The 21,268-nt window shown below is 38.5% G+C and overlaps 1 protein-coding gene across 8 annotated transcripts in view; it reads left to right on the top strand.

Moving 5' to 3' along the window:
* oys (oysgedart) overlaps positions 1–21,268 on the top strand; it is a 100,941-nt gene that overhangs the window by 66,184 nt on the left and 13,489 nt on the right. For 4 of the 8 annotated variants that reach the window (XM_067775461.1, XM_067775463.1, XM_067775462.1 and 1 more), the window contains exons 3-8: positions 5,486–5,709; positions 7,644–7,812; positions 9,150–9,320; positions 15,476–15,823; positions 15,898–16,098; positions 16,155–16,286. In XM_067775461.1, the coding sequence (XP_067631562.1) occupies positions 5,486–5,709; positions 7,644–7,812; positions 9,150–9,320; positions 15,476–15,823; positions 15,898–16,098; positions 16,155–16,286 (1,245 nt within the window). The remainder of the gene's footprint in view (positions 1–5,485; positions 5,710–7,643; positions 7,813–9,149; positions 9,321–15,475; positions 15,824–15,897; positions 16,099–16,154; positions 16,287–21,268) is intronic. The other 4 variants (XM_067775464.1, XM_067775467.1, XM_067775466.1 and 1 more) reach the window with 2 other exon arrangements.

Raw genomic sequence — 21,268 nt, 5'->3', positions numbered from 1 at the left:
TATTTCTCTCAAACGGATTAGGACATCGAGACTCATCGAGTGCTGCACCCTCCTTTGCCAACGCATCGGCCTTTTCCTTACCTTCTATCCCAGTTCAGCGATTCGAACGTTAGTAGAAGGTTTCAAATAAGCGGAATTTCCCTAAATTCGTTACAATATCATATATAATGACGCGACTGCAACTTGAACACGCTCTCTCCTGCTTTCTTCGCGGCTACAATTTCTGCCTGAAAGACACTGCAGTGATCTGGCAGCTCCAATACCCCCACAGAACTATCTCATACAAACTTATTTTACATTAAAATGATTCAACCATCCAAATCAATTGAATTATACTAGTTTTTTGTTATTAATTTACCCGCCACTAATTTGTTCTTTTCTCACTCATCTTTGTTATTACATGGCGGCAATATTAAGTACATAGATTTTGATTATCTTGCCCTTTACGCCCGCTCCATGCACAATGTTTTGCGACTATGGTTGGCTGCCAAATGGCAAATGCCAGTTGCCGGCTTTGTTCCACGTAGCCACAGGCATCAGCCAATGGCGCTACCACGAGTGCTATGATGATGGTCGTTTGACTTGTACAGATTGAACTCTTTATGTGTGTTTGTTAGCAATATATTACCTCTTATTAGTGCATGCACATGCCGTAAAAATTAGATTATGTCACTTAAAAAATATGACACTGTTCTCGGACGGTGGCATCAATTGCATACACTGCGTTTCACATTAATAGAATGCTTCTTTTTATACAGCAACTATACACAATTGGTATAACTACTTTCAAAAATTGAAGCTTGCTTCTCCTCTTCTCTCTATACCATTCTCCTCTATTTTATCTTCCATTTTTCTTCTTATTCTGGTCCATCTCTTATTTCATTTATCACCCTCCCACTCTCACTCCAACACCAACTCTTTCAATTCCACTCCAACACTCACTCCCACTCTCCCTCGCATACTCACGCTAACTCCAACTCTCACTCCCGTTCCCACTCCTACTAGATGTCATGTGGAGACACATCGCATGTAGGACAAATGTACATTACGTATGTCGGGGTTGATTCTGGACAAATAAGAGTTTAACTGGTAACAGTATACAGATCGAAGTTGGTCCAGAGTGACTCGTGTCTCTTTTGGTAGTCTGCTTTCCTTTTCTGCAAGGGTTGGATAATGTATATTGATAACGGTGTTCACCGTTGGCGACCCAGCCATGGTATTTACCGACTCAGTGTGGATAAGGCTTAGAGCCTTCTTATGCTTGTTTGGATCAAACGGCTGAGTGGGCATAGTGCTTATGGAGATGTTACCCTATCCCTCTGGGAAGCGGGGCTATATCAAGCAGTGATATCCCGGTTTGTGACAGTTCAACAAAAACTGTCTCTCCGGCATTTCATTATGCTCCTTTATATTGAGTTCCTTTGCCCTACTATGTAGGTGGTTTTCAGGGGACAAAAGAATACATTCCTGGGCAGCTCTGGGTGCAGTATTTTGGTAGGCGTTTAGCCTTTTGCAATGTGTGTTTTTTAAGCCAGGCGACCGAACTGGTGACGCGTTGCATACCTATGAGCGGCCGGTCAATTGCTTTGTAAGTCGTTAGTAGTGTTTCTTTATCTGTTCCCCAAGTGCAGCAAGGGACATGAAGATTTTGTTGCGGGTTTGTACTTATGATACAATTGCGGAGGCATGTGCCTCGAAGGTTTTCATTTATATTTGTGTAACTATTAACAATAGGGTTTGTGGTGGCGTGATGTGCCAGGTGTGTGTGGGAGAAATGTGCTTTCATCATCGCACAATCGAACTGAGAAAAATATTTATTATCACATACAGTTGAGAACACACAAATAGCACCAATAAATATTAAAAAAAAAAATGTTGTTGTTGTTGTAGCGATACACTTTTTGAGTAAGAAGCGCTTTTGTAGTACATTTCATTTTAGTCTAAATAACAGTTTGGAAAAATATTGTCAATAATTGATTCGGTTTTTGAGCGCCGTGAAACTTTAACTTTAGACCCACAATTGATGAATACGAAATTGCATTTCGACTGTTAAGTGGAATATCACCCTATCGCGGCTGCCGTTTCGAAAACCCTATCTTAAAAATCTTTTGAATAACACCCTTTTTCAGATTTTCTTTCAAAAACACCCTATATCGGAATTCGGTTGAAGGACGCCCTATCTCAGATTTTGTTTCAAAAACGCCCTATATGAGCTCAAATTCAATACATTTTGACATTAGATGGGGTGTTTGTGATGAATATTTTGAGTTGAAACTAATTCTGAAATGTGGCGTTATTCAACCGGTTTCTGAAATAGGGCGTTTTCGAAACGGTAGCCGAGATAGGGTGTTATTCCAATCAACAGTCGATTTCCAAATAAAATTTCTTAAATTTTAATGAATTTTTCGTACCTTTTTCGAATTAAAAAAGCTTACGGAAATGTTTTCGAAATTAATTGGATTACAATACTGCATACTCAATAATTTTCTGAAAATTTCATAATAAAACACTTACAAGGTATAACCGTTGTCGCTTTTGATCAGCCATGATTTTTTTCTGAAGTTTTTGCGCAGTTTAATATTTAAAAATCAATCTCCAAACAAAACGAAATTAAAAAATAAACAAAGTAAAATATTCAAATTTATTTTTGTTTTCACGGCGGAAAAACGTCAATAATGTCAGAAACGGTAAAGCCTGGTAGTACAATATTACTACTACATTGTACATATATCCCCCATATAGCAAACCTCTTACAAAGACTAAACTTACATTTACACCATACATTGCGGATTTCTCCATATCTTGCCTTCAAGCGCTGAGACTGTTCGCCTGGGCCTGCTTTTCTTGGCTACGTTTGGGACCCATTCATTGAGTTAGGAAAGCTATGTCTGGCGCTTCATATGTTGGTATACTCAAAGACTTCATGCTTGGATGTTCCAGCAAGACAACGACCAAAAATACGACGAAATATACGAGCAAAGTAGCTAAAAGATCAACGTCATGCAATGGCCGCCACAGTCCGCAATCCAGAACCCCATTGAAAATTTGTGGGTTGATGTCTAGGAGCCAGTAGCCTAATGGAAACCAACATCGAATACGCAACTACGGCAAGCTGTGAAAATCGCATAGGAGTCGATTTCGGTTGAAAGATGCCAACAACTTGTTGACTCAATGCCACGTCGCTGTGCTGTAATTCTAAAGAATAAGGGTCATTCAACTAAATACTAATTTAAATATCATACTAACATAAATATCACATGGAGTAACCCTGGAATGTGTTTGTATGACATTGTTATCAAATGGAAGGTAATAAAGAGTATTTTAAAAGGTAGTGGACCATAGTTCTACAGGTGGACGCCTTTTCGAGAAATCGTCAAAAACGTGGACCAGGGATGAAAGGTGTTAATGAGTATTTTAAAAGGGAGTGGGCCTTAGTTCTATAGGTGGACGGCTTTTCGAGAAATCGCCATAAAGGTGGACCAGAGGTGACTTTACAATGGGTTTGTACGATATCGGTATCAAATGAAAGGTGTTAATAAGTATTTAAAAAGGGAGTGGGCCTTAGTTCTATAGGTGGACCCCTTTTCGAGATATCGCCATAAAGTTGGACCAAGCCTACGTCAACGCTTGGTTTACATAGATAAATGTTGGCCCTTGGGACTGTATACCGTCAATCCCGAGTTTTCGTTTTACAACCATCCCAGATATTCATCCGAAACTTCATTATAATGCTCCAGAACGTCAATCATCTCATTGACGTCAGCAGTATGTTTCCATATTCCTTAATTGTTAGCAGTGTGATACTCTGAGGATCCAGCCATTCAGTTCCGTTAACTAAAACTCTTAGGAAAAGGAAATAAACAATTTTAAAAAAGGAAATACAGACGACAGGCGTTATTTTCCTACACGTTACTTTATATTTCAGAAAGGTATTAAAGTAATATTTTTGTATGATACTGAAAAAATCAATGCTGAATATCAGTCAACAAGCAACACTTAAATTTGTAATGGCGAGTATTGTAAAATGCGACTCCATTTTGTAATATGGACTTCACCAGTCTGGTTTTATTGCGACATGGTCAAATTTTTACTTACAATTTGTTATTTTGTTATACTACCAAGTTTTTTACAGCGCAAAATTCGCTGCAGTGTATCAAAATATTTGTTTACCTTATTGTGGCGAATATTAGCATCACTATGCTGTTAGTAAATAATCACAACAACAAAAACACCAAGCAGCCAAACTTATGTACAAGACAAGGAAGAATATTCCATACACATAACCAGCAGCTTGAAGCAGAGAGATTATTTCACAGCTAAGAGCAGAAGTTGTTTCTCACACATACACACACATATGGCTAGAAGAAAAGCATAAACTACAGATATACATGTATATAAATAACCAACCATGAGGTACAACTGTTCTAGAACACATGTTCGTGAAACGACTAGACCTTAGGAGAAATTGGCGAACGAGGAACCCGAGAGTATAAAAGCAGCGCAAACTGAGAAATCAGTAATCAGTTAAATTTAAACACGCTAGTAGTGAAGTGTAAGTGTAATTGTGAAATACTACTCCCAAATTAGTCTAAATAAATACCATTTTGCAATACTGAATATTGGAGCTATTTATTCGACAGTTCAGCGATTCGAACGTTAGCAGAAGGCGGATAATTATCAGAAATTCCCAGAATTCGTTACATTATTAAAAAAAAGGTTAAAGGTTGAATTTATTTTTCGACTTGATTTGTTAGATACTAGCGAAAAGTCTAATTTTTGTATAGAGGAGATTACAGGTTCTTTCTAAATTTATACTTTATTAAATATGCCAACTACTAAGATTTTGACCGCAGGTGTATGTAAATTGTATTGCATTGTATATTGCATTTTATTATTTAATATTGCACATTGTTGGTACTTGATTGTATTTACACAAATAAATACACTCATAATATTTTCATACCACCAAGAATTGATCCCACCTTTCGTCACCTTTAAAGTACAACAAATAATGCAATTCTTGCTTATCTCACAGTTTATGTTTAGCCTGTATTGAGACTGAAAATAAAAATGTTCTTTGTTGCCTGAATGCCAACAGATGCAGCGATATTTATCTGGTTACTAATCCTTCTTAAAATGTTTATCCGAATCTACAAACTGTTTAACTAGTGGCGTTTTATTTTTTGAAAATAATAGCGCCCTGTTGGTTTTTCTTAGCTTTCTCCTATGTTTGTAAGTTTCTTTCACAAAATGTTTCCCGATGAATAATAAACGGAGTACCGTTACCTTCGAATTCAGCCATTTTACAGAACGCAAGGTGACCTAGTTCAAAAGTTAGAATTTAAGAGTGCAACATAGAGGTAACAATTTTTTTTTTTGTGTTTTAGAAAAGAAAACACCATATTGTACATACATAAATATCCCTATGTAATATTTTAATTAAGATTTTTTAATAATTGTTATTTTTTCTTCTTCATTTTTACAGGTAAACTTTTTAATGTGTCAAATTGGCGCACTCTTCCTAGCCTCGCTCTTCCGCTCGATCCTGCATCCCTCCATTGTATCAGCTCACGTGCGCCATATATTTGCATTAACTGTGGGTTTAGCATTTGGATATTTTTGTTTTGGCCCACAAGCCATACATATTGCCGGTCTTCCAGCCGTCTGCTACATTGTTATACGCACTCAAAGTCCACGGGTGGTGCAACGGTACGTATGTAAAATTATTGGCATAAACATTTTGTTAAAAAAAAGTTGCTTGCAAAATCTGTGTTTAAATGTTATGAGCAATGAGCTGAAGTGATTAATCTTTAATTACCACCAAAGAGTGGCAAATAAATAGAAATAGAGGGAGATTGAAAAGAACAAGGAGACCTTCTTAAAAAAATAGTCAGTGCCTTGAGGATTATACTTATGCTAAGGATAAACTAATATGGAGTATATAACTAATGTGATTTACCTTGTGTCAAAACTTTTGAAATACAACCATTCTTTTACTGAAAATACGACTTCGTATAATTTTCATTTCGGCAATCCTCTTATTTTGTGGACGTAGGGCGCATAGCTTTATTTTTTATGTGGAAGAAAATCTGATTTACGCTTCGGCAAAAAAAATTGTCAAAAATCAATGCAAATTTTGATATACCTAAAATTTGTACTTTGTCAGGCTAAAATTGGTTGGGCTATAAAACTGAATACTCGAAAAAATTAAGAAAGGTCTAAATAAAGAGATCGAAATTTTCGTAAAATTTTCACGAATATTCGAATTTTTTCGAAATCGTGTTTGATATTGGCTTACATTGTTTTAGTTACAAAATTCATTGTAGTTTTTTCTTAAATTATCGAAAATAAAAATAAGCCCGTTGTCTTCCCAAAAACCAACGTATTACACACAAACATTACGGAACCACCAGTAAAGACGGGTACCGGTGTGTATACGTATTACACACAAACATACAAGTGAGGTTGTTTTAAAAAGAATTTAATAGAAGAAATTTGATAAAAAAATTGCCACACCTGTTTTCGGGTACGCCCGATAATTGATTAATTGTATGTCAAATAATTGGTATTGTAAAAAAAGGATGCGGCCACCGTGGTGTGATGGTAGAGTGCTGCGCCTACCACACCGTATGCCCTGTGTTCACACCCCGGGCAAAGCAACATCAAAATTTTAGAAATAAGATTTTTCAATTAGAAGAAAATTTTTCTAAGCGGGGTTGCCCCTCGGCAGTGTTTGGCAAACGCTCCGGGTATATTTCTGCCATGAAAAGCTCTCAGTGAAAACTCATCTGCCTTGCAGATGCCGTTCGGAGTCGGCATAAAACATGTAGGTCCCGTCCGGCCAATTTGTAGGGAAAATCAAGAGGAGCACGACGCAAATTGGAAGAGAAACTCGGCCTTAGATCTCTTCGGAGGTTATCGCGCCTTACATTTATTTTTTTTATTTAATAAACTTTGCCAGGCCCTTTATTTTTATGATTACGCCATTTTGATGCTCATATTTGTTGAATTTTATTGCTTTTGAATTTTATAATTTGGTTTGCATTCACTTTTTATATACATACATACATATTGTAACGAATTTTGGAAAATTCCACTTACTCCAAACCTTCTGCTAACGTTCGACTCGCTAAACTGTTGAATAAATCACTCCAATATTCAGTATTGCAATATGGTCTTGATTTAGTCTACTTGAGATTAGTACAATTATACTTCAATATCACATACTTCACAACAGCGTGTTTAAATCAAAACTGATTACTGACTACTCAGCTTGCGCTGCTTTTATACTCGCCCTTGCCTCATTCGCATATTTCTACCAAAGTCTAGACGTTTCGCCTTCTAGAACTGCTGTATCTCCTGCTTGGTAATTGAGCATATATATGCGTGTGTATGTGTGAGTAAGAACTTCGGCTGATGACTACATCTGTGTGTGAGTTATCTCTTCGTTGCCTTGTATGTATGTGTGTAAATGATGATTGATGTGTTCATGTATATACGAGTGGCTGCTTCATATTTTTTTATTGTTGCGCGATTATTTATTTAGTATCAGCTTAGTGATGCTAATGTTCGTCACAATATACTAAGAATGTAAACAGTAGCATACTTATTAACTACTTACCTGTAACTGCTTTTTTTTGCAGTAATGTTATGCTCGTCGCCATGACTTACCTGTTGTGCATTCACCTGATTAGACAAATCTACGATTATGGCTCCTATTCGTTGGACATTACCGGTCCGCTAATGATAATTACACAAAAGGTAACAAGTTTAGCGTTTAGCATACACGATGGGTTTGTGCGACAGCATAAGGTGAGTCCTTAAACTACAAAACACACACACAAGAGTAGTTTCGTACTAACAAACTGATATCACATACAAATGTTTTATGCTAAGGACACTCATACAGTAAAGGAAAGTGAGTGCATTAATAGGAGTATGTACATATTTAATATGAAAACTCGCAATAAATTTGTTTCGTCATAAATTTTTTTGACATTAAATTACATTCACATTGCGATATTAAATCAAGTTTATGGATAATTTTTGAGTTTACCAGTACTGCTAAACTGCAAAATGGGCCATAAACTCGAGCTTACAGCGCAATGTGAGTGTAATATTAGCAGGGCCGGATTAACCCTCAATGGGGCCCTAGAAAACCATCAATTTGGGGACCCTTTTTTCACGTCCGTTCCCTTCTTTTTTCGATTAAAAACTTACAAGCTTATATCTTTCATAAAAATTGTATTGTCACAATGTAATAATATCAATAAAATTACTATCTACATTTTAAACATGTCGTTTTCTATATTTGTTTTCGGCAAATTCACCAATTATATAATCAATGTCGATTTTGTTCAATCAATCTGACTCAATGCAAAGTATACCTAACATCTCGAGTCGCTTTCATTTCAATGAAAAATTCTTCCAAATCTCTAGAATAAAAAATAACTAAGTTATTTATAGCTTCGTGGAGGTCTCCGTCACTTAGAGAAAAGTTGATGAGAAATGCAAATCTCTCTGAAACTTTTATATACATTTTCGCACGTTGCTTGATATCACTGTGAAGATTGTCGATGATTTCGAGGAAACCTTTTGGCCTAAAATCATCGCGAGGCGAAAATTCTACTTCTGGAGGATTTCCGTCATTAGGTTGTTTTTTTCTACGACGAGTACGTTTTACGATTTCTGTATAACCTACACAAGGTAATAATTGTTTTGGTTTTTCCTCGAAATCATAGAACTTTTCACGGAATGAAACTAAACTCTCTTCTAACGATCCATACAAAAAAGCACACGTTTGAAAATCTGCTTTTTCACTTTGCAATGACTTACTCGCCTTTTGAACGCGGTCAATTGAGTTTTATTTATTTGAGTAAAATTTATTTTCAGTTCTGATTATATTTTTCTTTCACTCTCTAGAATTTTATGTTTGTAAGAAAATTTTAGACGTCTTTTTCATTTTTCGGGAGCCCCCTAAAATTGGGTGCCCCGGCAACTACCTATTCTGCCTACTTGTTAATCCAACCCTGAATATTAGTTTATTTCAAATTATGCTCTCTGTAGTTTTTATGCTTTTTATAAATCTAATAATCATATCTTTCATCATTTGTTGTACACATGCCTCATTATTTACTTTATCATTGCAGGATTTAACAAAAGCGCAACAATATCATGCCGTTTATAAGCTTCCATCGGCACTGGAATATTTTTCATACGTTTGGCATTTTCAAGGCCTATTAGCCGGTCCAATGGTGTTCTACAAAGATTATATTGAATTTGTCGAAGGCTGTAATTTACTTAAGCGACCATCCACCAACGTAAGTAGAACGATAACTCAATCGAATATTCGAATATTTATTCCTTTATTTTATTTTGTATGTATAAAAACTCGGTATCACACTGTTTCGTAGCGTTGTTCTCCAAAACTTACTTACTTAATTGGCGCTTGACCATTTAAACGGTTATGGCCGTCCACAAAAGTGAATCAGTCGCTTCTTCGCTGTGCAAATTGGCGTCAATTGGTAGCACCAAGGGAATTTAAATTCCACCTTGTCCTTCCAGCGCACTGGGGGCCGCACTCTTCCTCTGCTTCCGTAGGCGGGTTCCGATGAGAATATCTTATTAGCAGGAGCATCATCTTTCATTCGCATAACATGGCCTAGCCAGCGTAACCGATGTGTTTTATGCACTATCTTGGTATCTGCATAATGGTCGTACTCGCCGTCGCCGACGTGTAGAGACCCATGAATCTTTTAAAGCACTTTTCTTTCGAGCACTCCCAGAGTCGCTTCATTTGATGTTGTCATGGTCCTTCTGCTTCTGCACCATATAGCAGGATGGGTATGATAAGCGAGCTGCAGAGCGAGATCTTTGTTTACCGACAGAAATATTTACTCTTTGATTGCCTGCTCAGTCCAAAATAGCAAGTGTGATACTTCGCTGGATTTCTTAACTGACGTTGTTGTTTGTGTTAATGCTGGTTCCCAAATAAGCAAAGTCGTTTACTATTTTGAAATTATGACTGCCAACAGTGGCGTGGTTGCCAAGGCGCAAATGCGCTGACTATTTGCTTGATGACAGCAAGTACTTGTCTTGATTCACAAGTCGTATAAGTTTTGCGGGAAACCAAAATTCAGACATAGCGGCATATAGGCAGCTCGTTATCGTGCTGTCGAAGGCGGCTTTGAAATCGATGAAGAGGTGTCATACTTTACTATGGGGCCCTAGTTTACTGGACGGCCACACAAAAAAGTGCGTATTCCAAAAACTTGAGTACACAGTTTATCAACAATTAGCAAGGATAACGGGAACCCTGACAACAACCTCTGCATTGCGTGCCATTCTGCACATCCCGCCTGCAGGCCTAATGGCCAAAAAATATAGCGCTAACAATTGCATCAAGCCCGTATGGCCAAAGCAGTATAGCGCCATTAAATTTCGGGCGAACGGACTACATGGTCCCCGCCTGAGCTTCGAAAGAAATCTTGGAAGAATACAGCTGCAGTCTAGTCAATATATATGTATATATTGATAGTCAAACGGCGATCAAGACAATAATCTCACACAGTACTTCATCAAGTGTCCTGAAGAAGAAGCATTGGAAAGATTTCGCACAGGCCGACCCATACGATAAGTTGGCAAAGGAGGGCGCAGCACTCGATGAATCGACGTCCCAATCCTTTTGGGAGAAATCAAAAGCAGACAGGAGTTGCAATGGATCCAACAAGCAAACAAATTTCTAAGATCATGCGCAAATCCTTCGGCGTTAGACTCACAAAGTTGCTCAAATCAATAAAGAGAGAAGACTTAAGGCTGACGATGTGCATACTAACTGGATACTGCCTTCTGTGGGCACATGCTTATAAGTTAGGTCTCTTTAGCAACAGCAGTTGTTGGAAGTGCGAGCTGTAGGAAGAAACGGTTGGGCACGTTCTGTGTTGCTGTCGTGCGCTCGCGAGGTCAAAACTCAAGCTACTAGCGGCGGCGAAGTTATCACATCTGGAGGCCGCAATTCTGGTAATATTATTGTAACGAATTTTGGGAAATTCCACTCATTCCAAACCTTCTGCTAACGTTCGAATCGCTAAATTGACGAATAAATCACTCCAATATTTAGTATTGCAAACTGGTCTTTATTATACTCAGTTGAGCAGAGCTCACAGAGTATATTAAGTTTGATTGGATAACGGTTGGTTGTACATATATAAAGGAATCGAGATAGATATAGACTTCCATATATCAAAATAATCAGGATCGAAAAAAAAATTGATTGAGCCATGTCCGTCCGTCCGTCCGTCCGTTAACACGATAACTTGAGTAAATTTTGAGGTATCTTGATGAAATTTGGTATGTAGGTTCCTGAGCACTCATCTCAGATCGCTATTTAAAATGAACGATATCGGACTATAACCACGCCCACTTTTTCGATATCGAAAATTTCGAAAAACCGAAAAAGTGCGATAACTCATTACAAAAGACAGGTAAAGCGACGAAACTTGGTAGATGGGTTGATGTTATGACGCAGAATAGAAAATTAGTAAGATTTTGGACAATGGGCGTGGCACCGCCCACTTTTACAAGAAGGTAATTTAAAAGTTTTGCAAGCTGTAATTTGGCAGCCGTTGAAGATATCATGATGAAATTTGGCAGGAACGTTACTACTATTACTCTATATGTGCTAAATAAAAATTAGCAAAATTGGATGAAGAACACGCCCACTTTTTAAAAAAAAAAATTTTTAAATTCAAATTTTAACAAAAAATTTAATATCTTTACTGTATATAAGTAAATTAAGTCAAAATTCAACTCCAGTAATGATATGATGCAACAAAATACAAAAATAAAAGAAAATTTCAAAATGGGCGTGGCTCCGTCCATTTTCATTTAGTTTGTCTAGAATACTTTTATTGCCATAAGTCGAACAAAAATTTACCAATCCTTCTCAAATTTGGTAGGAGCATAGATTCTATGACGGTAACTGTTCTCTGTGAAAATGGGCGAAATCGGTGGAAGCCACGCCCAGTTTTTATACACAGTCCCCCGTCTGTCCTTCCGCTCGGCCATTAACATAATAACTTGAGCAAAATCCGATATATCTTTACTAAGCTTAGCCCACGTACTTACCTGAGCTCACTTTTTCTTGGTATATAAATGGGCGAAATCTGACCATAACCACGCCCACTTTATCGATATCGAAAATTACGAAAAATGAAAAAAATGCCATAATTCTATACCAAATACGAAAAAAGTGATGAAACATGGTAACTGGATTGGTTTATTGACGCAAAATATAACTTTGGAAAAAACTTTGTAAAATGGGTGTGACACCTACCATATTAAGTAGAAGAAAATGAAAAAGTTCTACAAGGCGAAATCAACAGCCCTTGGAATATTGGCAGGAATACTGTTAGTGGTATTGCATATATAAATAAATTAGCAGTACCCGACAGATGATTTTCTGGATCACCTGGTCCACATTTTGGTCGATATCGCGAGAACGCCTTCACATATACATCTAAGGGCCACTCGCTTTTAAAACCCTCATTAATACCTTTAATTTGATATCCATATCGTACAAAAACATACCAGAGTCACCCCTGTCCCACCCCAATGGCGATATCTCGAAAAGGCGTCCACCTATAGACCTAATGCCACCTCCCTCTTAAAATGCTCAGTAACACCTTTCGTTTGATACCCATATCGTACAAACATTCTAGAGTCACCCCTGGCCCACCCTAATGGCGATATCTCGAAAAGGCGTCCACCTATAGACCTAGTGTCCACTCCCTCTTAAAATGCTCAGTAACACCTTTCGTTTGATACCCATATCGTACAAACATTCTAGAGTCACCCCTGGCCCACCCTAATGGCGATATCTCGAAAAGGCGTCCACCTATAGACCTAATGCCCACTCCCTCTTAAAATGCTCAGTAACAGCTTTCGTTTGATACCCATATCGTACAAACATTCTAGAGTCACACCTGGCCCACCCTAATGGCGATATTTCGAAAAGGCGTCCACCTATAGAACTAAGGATTACTCCCTTTTAAAATACTCATTACCACCTTTCATTTGATACCCATATCGTATAAAAACATTCTAGAGTCACCCTGGCCCACCCTAATGGCGATATCTCAAAAAGGCGTCCACCTATAGACCTAATGCCCACTCCCTCTTAAAATGCTCAGTAACACCTTTCGTTTGATACCCATATCGTACAAACATTCTAGAGTCACACCTGGCCCACCCTAATGGCGATATCTCGAAAAGGCGTCCACCTATAGAACTAAGGATTACTCCCTTTTAAAATACTCATTACTACCTTTCATTTGATACCCATATCGTACAAACACATTCTAGAGTCACCCTGGCCCACCCTAATGGCGATATCTCGAAAAGGCGTCCACCTATAGACCTAATGCCCACTCCCTCTTAAAATGCTCAGTAACACCTTTCGTTTGATACCCATACCGTACAAACATTCTAGAGTCACCCTTGGTCCAGCTTTATGGCGATATCTCGAAAAGGCGTCCACCTATAGAACTAAGGATTACTCCCTTTTAAAATACTCTTTACCACCTTTCATTTGATACCCATATCGTACAAACACATTCTAGAGTCACCCTGGCCCACCCTAATGGCGATATCTCGAAAAGGCGTCCACCTATAGACCTAATGCCCACTCCCTCTTAAAATGCTCAGTAACACCTTTCGTTTGATACCCATATCGTACAAACATTCTAGAGTCACCCTTGGTTCACCTTTATGGCGATATCTCGAAAAGGCGTCCACCTATAGAACTAAGGATTACTCCCTTTTAAAATACTCCTTACCACCTTTTATTTGATACCCATATCGTACAAACACATTCTAGAGTCACCCCTGGCCCACCCTAATGGCGATATCTCGAAAAGGCGTCCACCTATAGACCTAATGCCCACTCCCTCTTAAAATGCGCAGTAACACCTTTCGTTTGATACCCATATCGTACAAATATTCTAGAGTCACCCCTGGCCCACCCTAATGGCGATATCTCGAAAGGGCGTCCACCTATAGACCTAATGCCCACTCCCTCTTAAAATGCTCAGTAACACCTTTCGTTTGATGCACATATCGTACAAACACATTCTAGAGTCACCCCTGGCCCACCCTAATGACGATATCTCGAAAAGGCGTCCACCTATAGACCTCATGCCCACTCCCTCTTAAAATGCTCAGTAACACCTTTCGTTTGATATCCATACCGTACAAACATTCTAGAGTCACCCCTGGCCCACCCTAATGGCGATATCTCGAAAAGGCGTCCACCTATAGACCTAATGCCCACTCCCTCTTAAAATGCTCAGTAACACCTTTCATTTGATTCCCATATCGTACAAACACATTCTAGAGACACCCCTGGTCCACCTTTATGGCGATATCTCGAAACGGCGTCCACCTATGGAACTAAGGATCACTCCTTTTCAAAATACTCATTAACAGCTTTGATTTGATACCCATATCGTACAAACACATTATAGAATCACCCCTGGTCCACCTTAATGGGGACATCTCGAAAAGGCGTCCACCGATAGACCTAAGGCCCACTCCCTCTTAAAATGCTCAGTAACACCTTTCATTTGATACCCATATCGTACAAACAAATTCTAGAGTCAGCCCTGGTCTACCTTTATGGCGATATCCCTAAATGGCGTTCATCCATAGAACTATGGCCTACTCTCTCTTAAAATACTCTTTAATACCTTTCATTTGATACACATGTTATACAACCACATTCCAGGGTTACCCCAGATTGATTTTCCTTATTTTGTCTCCATAGCTCTCAACTGAGTATGTTATGTTCGGTTACACCCGAACTTAGCCTTCCTTACTTGTTAAGATTACTTTGAGAGCAGTACTTCACAATTATATTTCACAACCAAGTGTGTTTAAATCAAAACTGCTTCCTCATGCCTCAGCTTGCGCTGCTTTTATACTCACGGTTTCCTCGTTCACCCATTCCTCCTAAGGTCTCGTAACTTCGCGAACTTCATGCTTGGTTACCAGCCATATACATGTATATTTGTAGTTTGTAGCCATATGCGTGTGCATATGTGAGCACCATTTCGGGCGATGACTACATGCGCTTGTGAGTATCTCTCCGTTGCCTTGTATGTATGTGCGTAAATGATGATTGATTTGTTTACACGTCACAAGAGTGGCAGTTTACTTTTTGTTGTTGTGCCTTCATTTAACAACCGCTTAGTGATGTTAGTATCACTTGTGATGGCAAAATTCGTCACACTATGAACACATTCAGTCTATTTGAGGTCTTTATTATTGACGGGCCGAGTTCAACCCTTACCCCTTCAACCTCACCTTAATTGGAGATCATGCCAATAAATGCATACATCATAATGCATTCTTACCCAATTTTCATTAAATAATTGATTTATTATTTGGATTTCATTTCTTTCTCATATTTCCTTGACAGTGCAATTTAGATAATGGCAAATCTGAGTTGGTTCTAGAACCATCGCCCACAAAATCGGTCATCAGAAAGGTCATTGGCAGTATAATTTGTGCTTTCATATTTATGAAATTCGTTAAATTATATCCCATTAAGAATATGAAAGAGGATGGTTTTGTGCAAAATACATCGATGGCGTATAAATTTTGGTATGCAATGATGGCTACATCATGCATACGCTTTAAGTATTATCATGCATGGCTAATGGGCGATGCTATATGTAATAATGCGGGTTTGGGCTTTACCGGCTATGACAAGGATGGCAGTTCTAAATGGGATTTAATATCAAATATTAATGTGTTGGGCTTTGAGGTAAGTGGCGTGTATGTTTTTTGACAACATTCTTATTATTTAAATTTATCTCATCTTATCTCTTATTTGTGTAGTTTGCCACCAATATGCGCGATGCAATTAACAATTGGAATTGTGGTACAAATCGTTGGTTGCGCATGATTGTCTACGAGCGTGTTCCAAAAGAGTATGGCACTGTATTGACATTCGCATTGAGCGCTGTGTGGCATGGTTTCTATCCTGGTTATTATGTAACATTTGCCACTGGTGCAATGATGGTGACAGCTGCGCGATTAGTAAGTATTTTTTGAATTCACTCGTGCCATTAAATCTAAATTTTTAATTTTTATAGGCGCGCCGCATGATTCGCCATCGTTTCCAGGGTACTCAATGTACGCGTATGTTTTACGATATATTGACATGCTTGACTACACGTTTAGTAATGTGCTATACCACATTCCCATTTGTTCTGCTTGAATTCATGGTAAGTTGTTTAAAGTTGACTGTGCGATTAGAATTTTAATACTGAGCTGAGCAGAGCTCACAGAGTATATTTATTTTGTTCGCATAACGGTAATCCGTAAGCACAAACTAAAAAAGAAATTAATTTAGCCATGTCCGTCCGTCCGTACGTAAACACGATAACTTGAGTAAATTTTGAGATATATTAATGAAATTTGGTATGTAAGTTCCTGGGCACTTGTAGTAATACGTTTTATACACACTGTAAAGTTACAGTAAAACAGTATAAACCTGTTTTGATAACTAACTAAAACAATGTATATATGTATGATTGTATGTCTAAACTGCATTTCTCACACTCTCATCACATCGGATCATCAGAATAAAAGACACGTTCATCAGTCAATAAATGACCAGAAAATAGACAACTTGAAGTTTCATTTCAGCACTCATCTCAGATCGCTATGTAAAATGAAGGAAATCGGACCATAACCACGCCCACTTTTTCGATATCGAAAATTAAAAAAACCGAAAAAGTGCGATAATTCATTACCAAAGATGGATAAAGCGATGAAACTTGGAAGATGGGTTAACCTTATGACGCAGAATAGAAAATTAGAAAAAGGTTTGACAATGGGCGTGGCACCGCCCACTTTTAAAAGGTAATTTAAAAGTTTTGCAAGCTGTAATTTGGCAGTCGTTGAAGATATCATGATGAAATTTGGCAGGAACGTTACTCCTATTACTATATGTTTTACTATACGCTTAATAAAAATTAGCAAAATCGGATGACAAACACGCCCACTTTTTAAAAAAAAAATTTAAGTCAAATTTTTACAAAAAATTTAATATCTTTACAGTATATAAGTAAATTAGGTCAACATTCAACTCCAGTAATGATATGGTGCAACAAAATACAAAAATAAAAGAACATTTCAAAATGGGCGTGGCTCCGTCATTTTTCATTTAACGAACAAAAATTTACCAATCCTCGTGAAATTTGGTAAGGGCATAGCTTCTATGGCGATAACTGTTTCCTGTGAAAATGGGCGAAATCGGTTGAAGCCACAATTCTACACCAAATACGAAAAAAGGGTCGAAAAACATGGTTATTGGAATCGTTTTTTGACGCAAAATACAACTTTAGAAAAAACTTTGTAAAATTGGTGTGACACCTACCATATTAAGTAGAAGAAAATGGAAAAGTTCTGCAGGGCGAAAAAAAGCCCTTGGAATAATGGCAGGAATACTGTTCGTGGTATGACATATATAAATAAATTAGCGGTACCCGACAGATGATGTTCTGGGTCACCCTGGTCCACATTTTGGTCGATATCTCGAAAACGCCTTCACATATACAACTAAGGGCCACTCCCTTTTAAAACCCTCATTAATACCTTTAATTTGATACCCATATCGTACAAGCACATTATAGAGTGACCCGTGGACCACCTTTATGGCGATATCTCGAAAAGGCGTTCACCTATAGAACTATGGGCCACTCTCTTCTAAAATACTCTCTAATACCTTCCATTTGATACCCATGTCATACAAACACATTCTAGGCTTACCCTAGGTTTAATTTCCTATATGGTATTTTCCCTTATTTTGTCTCCAAAGCTCTCAGCGGAGTATGTAATGTTCGGTTTCACCCGAACTTAGCCTTCCTTACTTGTTAGATTTTAGGGTGCTTTTATCGTGTAAAAAAGTTTCCAGTTTCGATTGCGATACATCGGGAACGGTTGAAGATATACAACTTTTTATTCATCATCATCATCATCATTAATAGGCGCTTAACCACCTAAGCAATTTTGTCGGTTCGTAACAAGTCACGTCAAAAGCTTCACGATAACTGACACTAATTGGGAGCACCAAAGGAGGTCAAGTCTTCCTCCACTTGCCTCTCCCAACTCAGTGGAGGTCCCTCCCTTCCTCTGCTTCCAAACTGCGGTGTCGGCTAAAATACCTTCTTCGCCGGAGCGTCTTCGTCCATTCGTCCAACATGACCTAGCTAGCGAAGTCTTTAGGTTTGAATTCGCTGAACTATCGTCATATCTGCGTAAAGCGCATGCAGGTCATCATTATACCTCCTTCGATACCCGTCGTCGGCATCACGGACAAAACCACTTGTTCGTCGAGAGAGGACTTTACTTTTCAATTTCCTACTCAGTCCAAAGAAGCACTTGTTGGTAAGAGTTATTCTCCGTTTGATTTCTAAGCTGACATTATTTTTGCTAATGCTGGCACCAAAATAGACGAAATCCTTAACAGTCTCGAATTTATATCAGCAGCAAGTACTTCGTCTTGTCCTCATTTACCCCAAGACCTGATAAGGCAGAACTCAGCGCGTTTGTTCACGCCAATAATATCAACATCATCAGCATATGCTAGTAATTGTACCCTCTTATAATAGATTGTATCATCACGGTTTAGTTGGGATGCTAGAATTATATTCTCCATTATGTTAAAGAAATCGCATAAAAGGGAGTCGACTTGTCCTCCCAGCAGGTTAAGGGGCTTAGAATATACCCGCGGCAGGTATGCCTGTCTTAAGATGCGACTAAAATACCTAATTGATTCAAGGGGTTGTGTAGCGCAACCCTCTCAAGGGGTTGTCAGAGTAATTTATAGCATCTCCAACCCAGTTGTCAACCTCACCTACCCGTGTCGAATTCTGTTTCTTTAGCAGCCGAGGCTCTGGCGACCCAAATTTCCTCATGGATCTAAGGGGTGGGAGGGCAATAGGGCCTAGAATGTTTCATGTGATCATACTAAATCATTCCCGAGATGGTCAGGATAGTACCTTAATGGTGCTTGTTACCGGAACGTACCGAATTTGAACCGACAAAGGACCATCAACATTCGATAACACTTTTTTTTTTTTGAAGAATTAATAACACTACCCAAAACCATCGGGGAGTGTCCTTATCGCTACCACAACAACAACAACTTGCCTGAAGCTTCGTTTGGTTTCAAATGGCTCGAAGAGGTCCCCAATCCTTACGGAGCGGATGGTTTTGCTGAAAGTCATCTGGCAGAGCCTTACTAAATATGCAGGGAACTTAAATTCAGGCATAGCAGCATACAAGCTATATTATGCAGGCTGATTCCATGGTAATTGACGCGGTGCGGGATCACCTTTCTTGTGAATTCAGCAGAGTACACTTAAGTTTCAATCTGGGGGATATTGCCGGGATATTGCCATTCTCACTTCGTCATAGTCGGGGGCCTGAACGTGTTTTCCAACATCAGCAATTGGGGAATCGGGTTCGTTTTCTCCCTCGCTAGCTATCAGTAAATAGAAGTGTTCCCTCGACAATTCAAGCACGCTCTGTACGTCAATTACAAGGTCGCCATTATCCTTACTGCAGGAATCTACCACGGTATTTAAACCATCCCTCATCCGTTCATTTTCTGGTAGAACTTTCGGGCATTATTCCTATCAGCCAGCATTTTTATATTCAGAATATCCATTGCACATTCAGAAACATACAATTAGTATTCAGAAAAGTACAGTGTTGCAAAAAAGACCAAAGCGAAAATACCTGGTAAGTCATACAATTTTTCTAGTAGGTCTCCAAGATTTTCTCTAGACAGTCCAAAAATCGCGAGTTACGCACAGAAACCCGGTTTTTCGTACATTCGGATACTCGCGAGGCTATAACTTTGTTGGATATAACCCTATTTTCAGGGTCGTATAGGAAGAGATATAGACCTTTCAAAGGATATATATCAACTAGGAAAACTCAGCCCAGCTGTGAAAACTTTTCCAATGAGCACATTTTTTTGTCACAAAATGTATCAAAACGACTAAGAAATTTGCTTTGCCTATTGCTATTTATGTAAGTTTAGATTCGCCCTGTACAGACTAATATGACCGTAGTTTTAGCAATTTTACCCCCCGCTCCAGCGGGTTAGGGGGTTTGAATATAGCTGCAGTAGGTATGCCTATCGTAAGAGGCGACTAAAATACCGGATTCAAGCGGAGCCCTTTCAAGTTGCTAGCGCAATACATAGCTTCTCCAAACCCAATTGTCAACCTCACCTATCCGTGGCGAATCCTGTTTCATTAACAGCCGAGGCTCTGGCGACCCCGAACTCCTCATGGATCTAGGGGGTGGGAGGGCGGTATGGCCAAGAAGGTCGCATGTGGTCATAACAAATCGTTCCCGAGATTGTCGGGCTTGGTACCGGAACGTACCGGATCTGCATCCGGCAAAGGACCATCAACATCGATAACACTCCCCAAGGCCTTCGGATACTGTCCTTATCGCTACAACAACAATAACAACAACAATAACAACAACTGTAATTTTACTAGCTATCAACCGATTTTAAACCTTTTGGATAGACAAAACTTCATTCTTTAAAATAGCATACACACTTTTTAGGATAATTTTTTTAAATTTGTATATATTTACCCAACAAACCAATTAAAAAAAATTTGGTTCGTTGGGTCAATACACACAAATGTTCAGCGGTTACAGATATTTGCTTATGGAAAATTGATATTGTATGGGAGGTTCCACGGTAATTTTCCTAGTATACTCCAATTTTCGTTAAAACTTTGGCTTTTACAATATTGACAGCTATGCCAAGTTAATAATGTGACTTAAGCGGCTCAGGTGATATACAAGAAAAAATGTGTGAGGTATCACATTCTATTTTCCAATTCTTCTCACTTTTCTCCACTGATATAATATCGATGTTGGGCATATGTCTGCCAATTATCTTTGAAAATTACAATTCATATTCCGCCGTGGTTTGGTGGTAGCGTGCTCCGCCTACCACACCGAACATTCTGTATTTGCTATTTAATAATTTGGAGAAAATTTACACAACGTTTATCGTAAAAAATTAAAATAAAAACAAGTAAGGAAGGCTAAGTTAAGCTGTAATCGAACATTACATACTCAGCTGAGAGCTTTGGAGACAAAATAAGGGAAAATCACCATTTAACAAAATGAACCTAGGGTAACCCTGGAATGTGTTTGTATGACATGT

This window comes from Eurosta solidaginis, chromosome 3 (assembly GCF_040869045.1).
Source record: "Eurosta solidaginis isolate ZX-2024a chromosome 3, ASM4086904v1, whole genome shotgun sequence".
NCBI classification, from domain to species: Eukaryota; Metazoa; Arthropoda; class Insecta; order Diptera; family Tephritidae; genus Eurosta; species Eurosta solidaginis.
The sequence above is the reverse complement of the archived record's forward strand: the minus strand, read 5'-3'. Positions and strand labels throughout refer to the sequence as shown.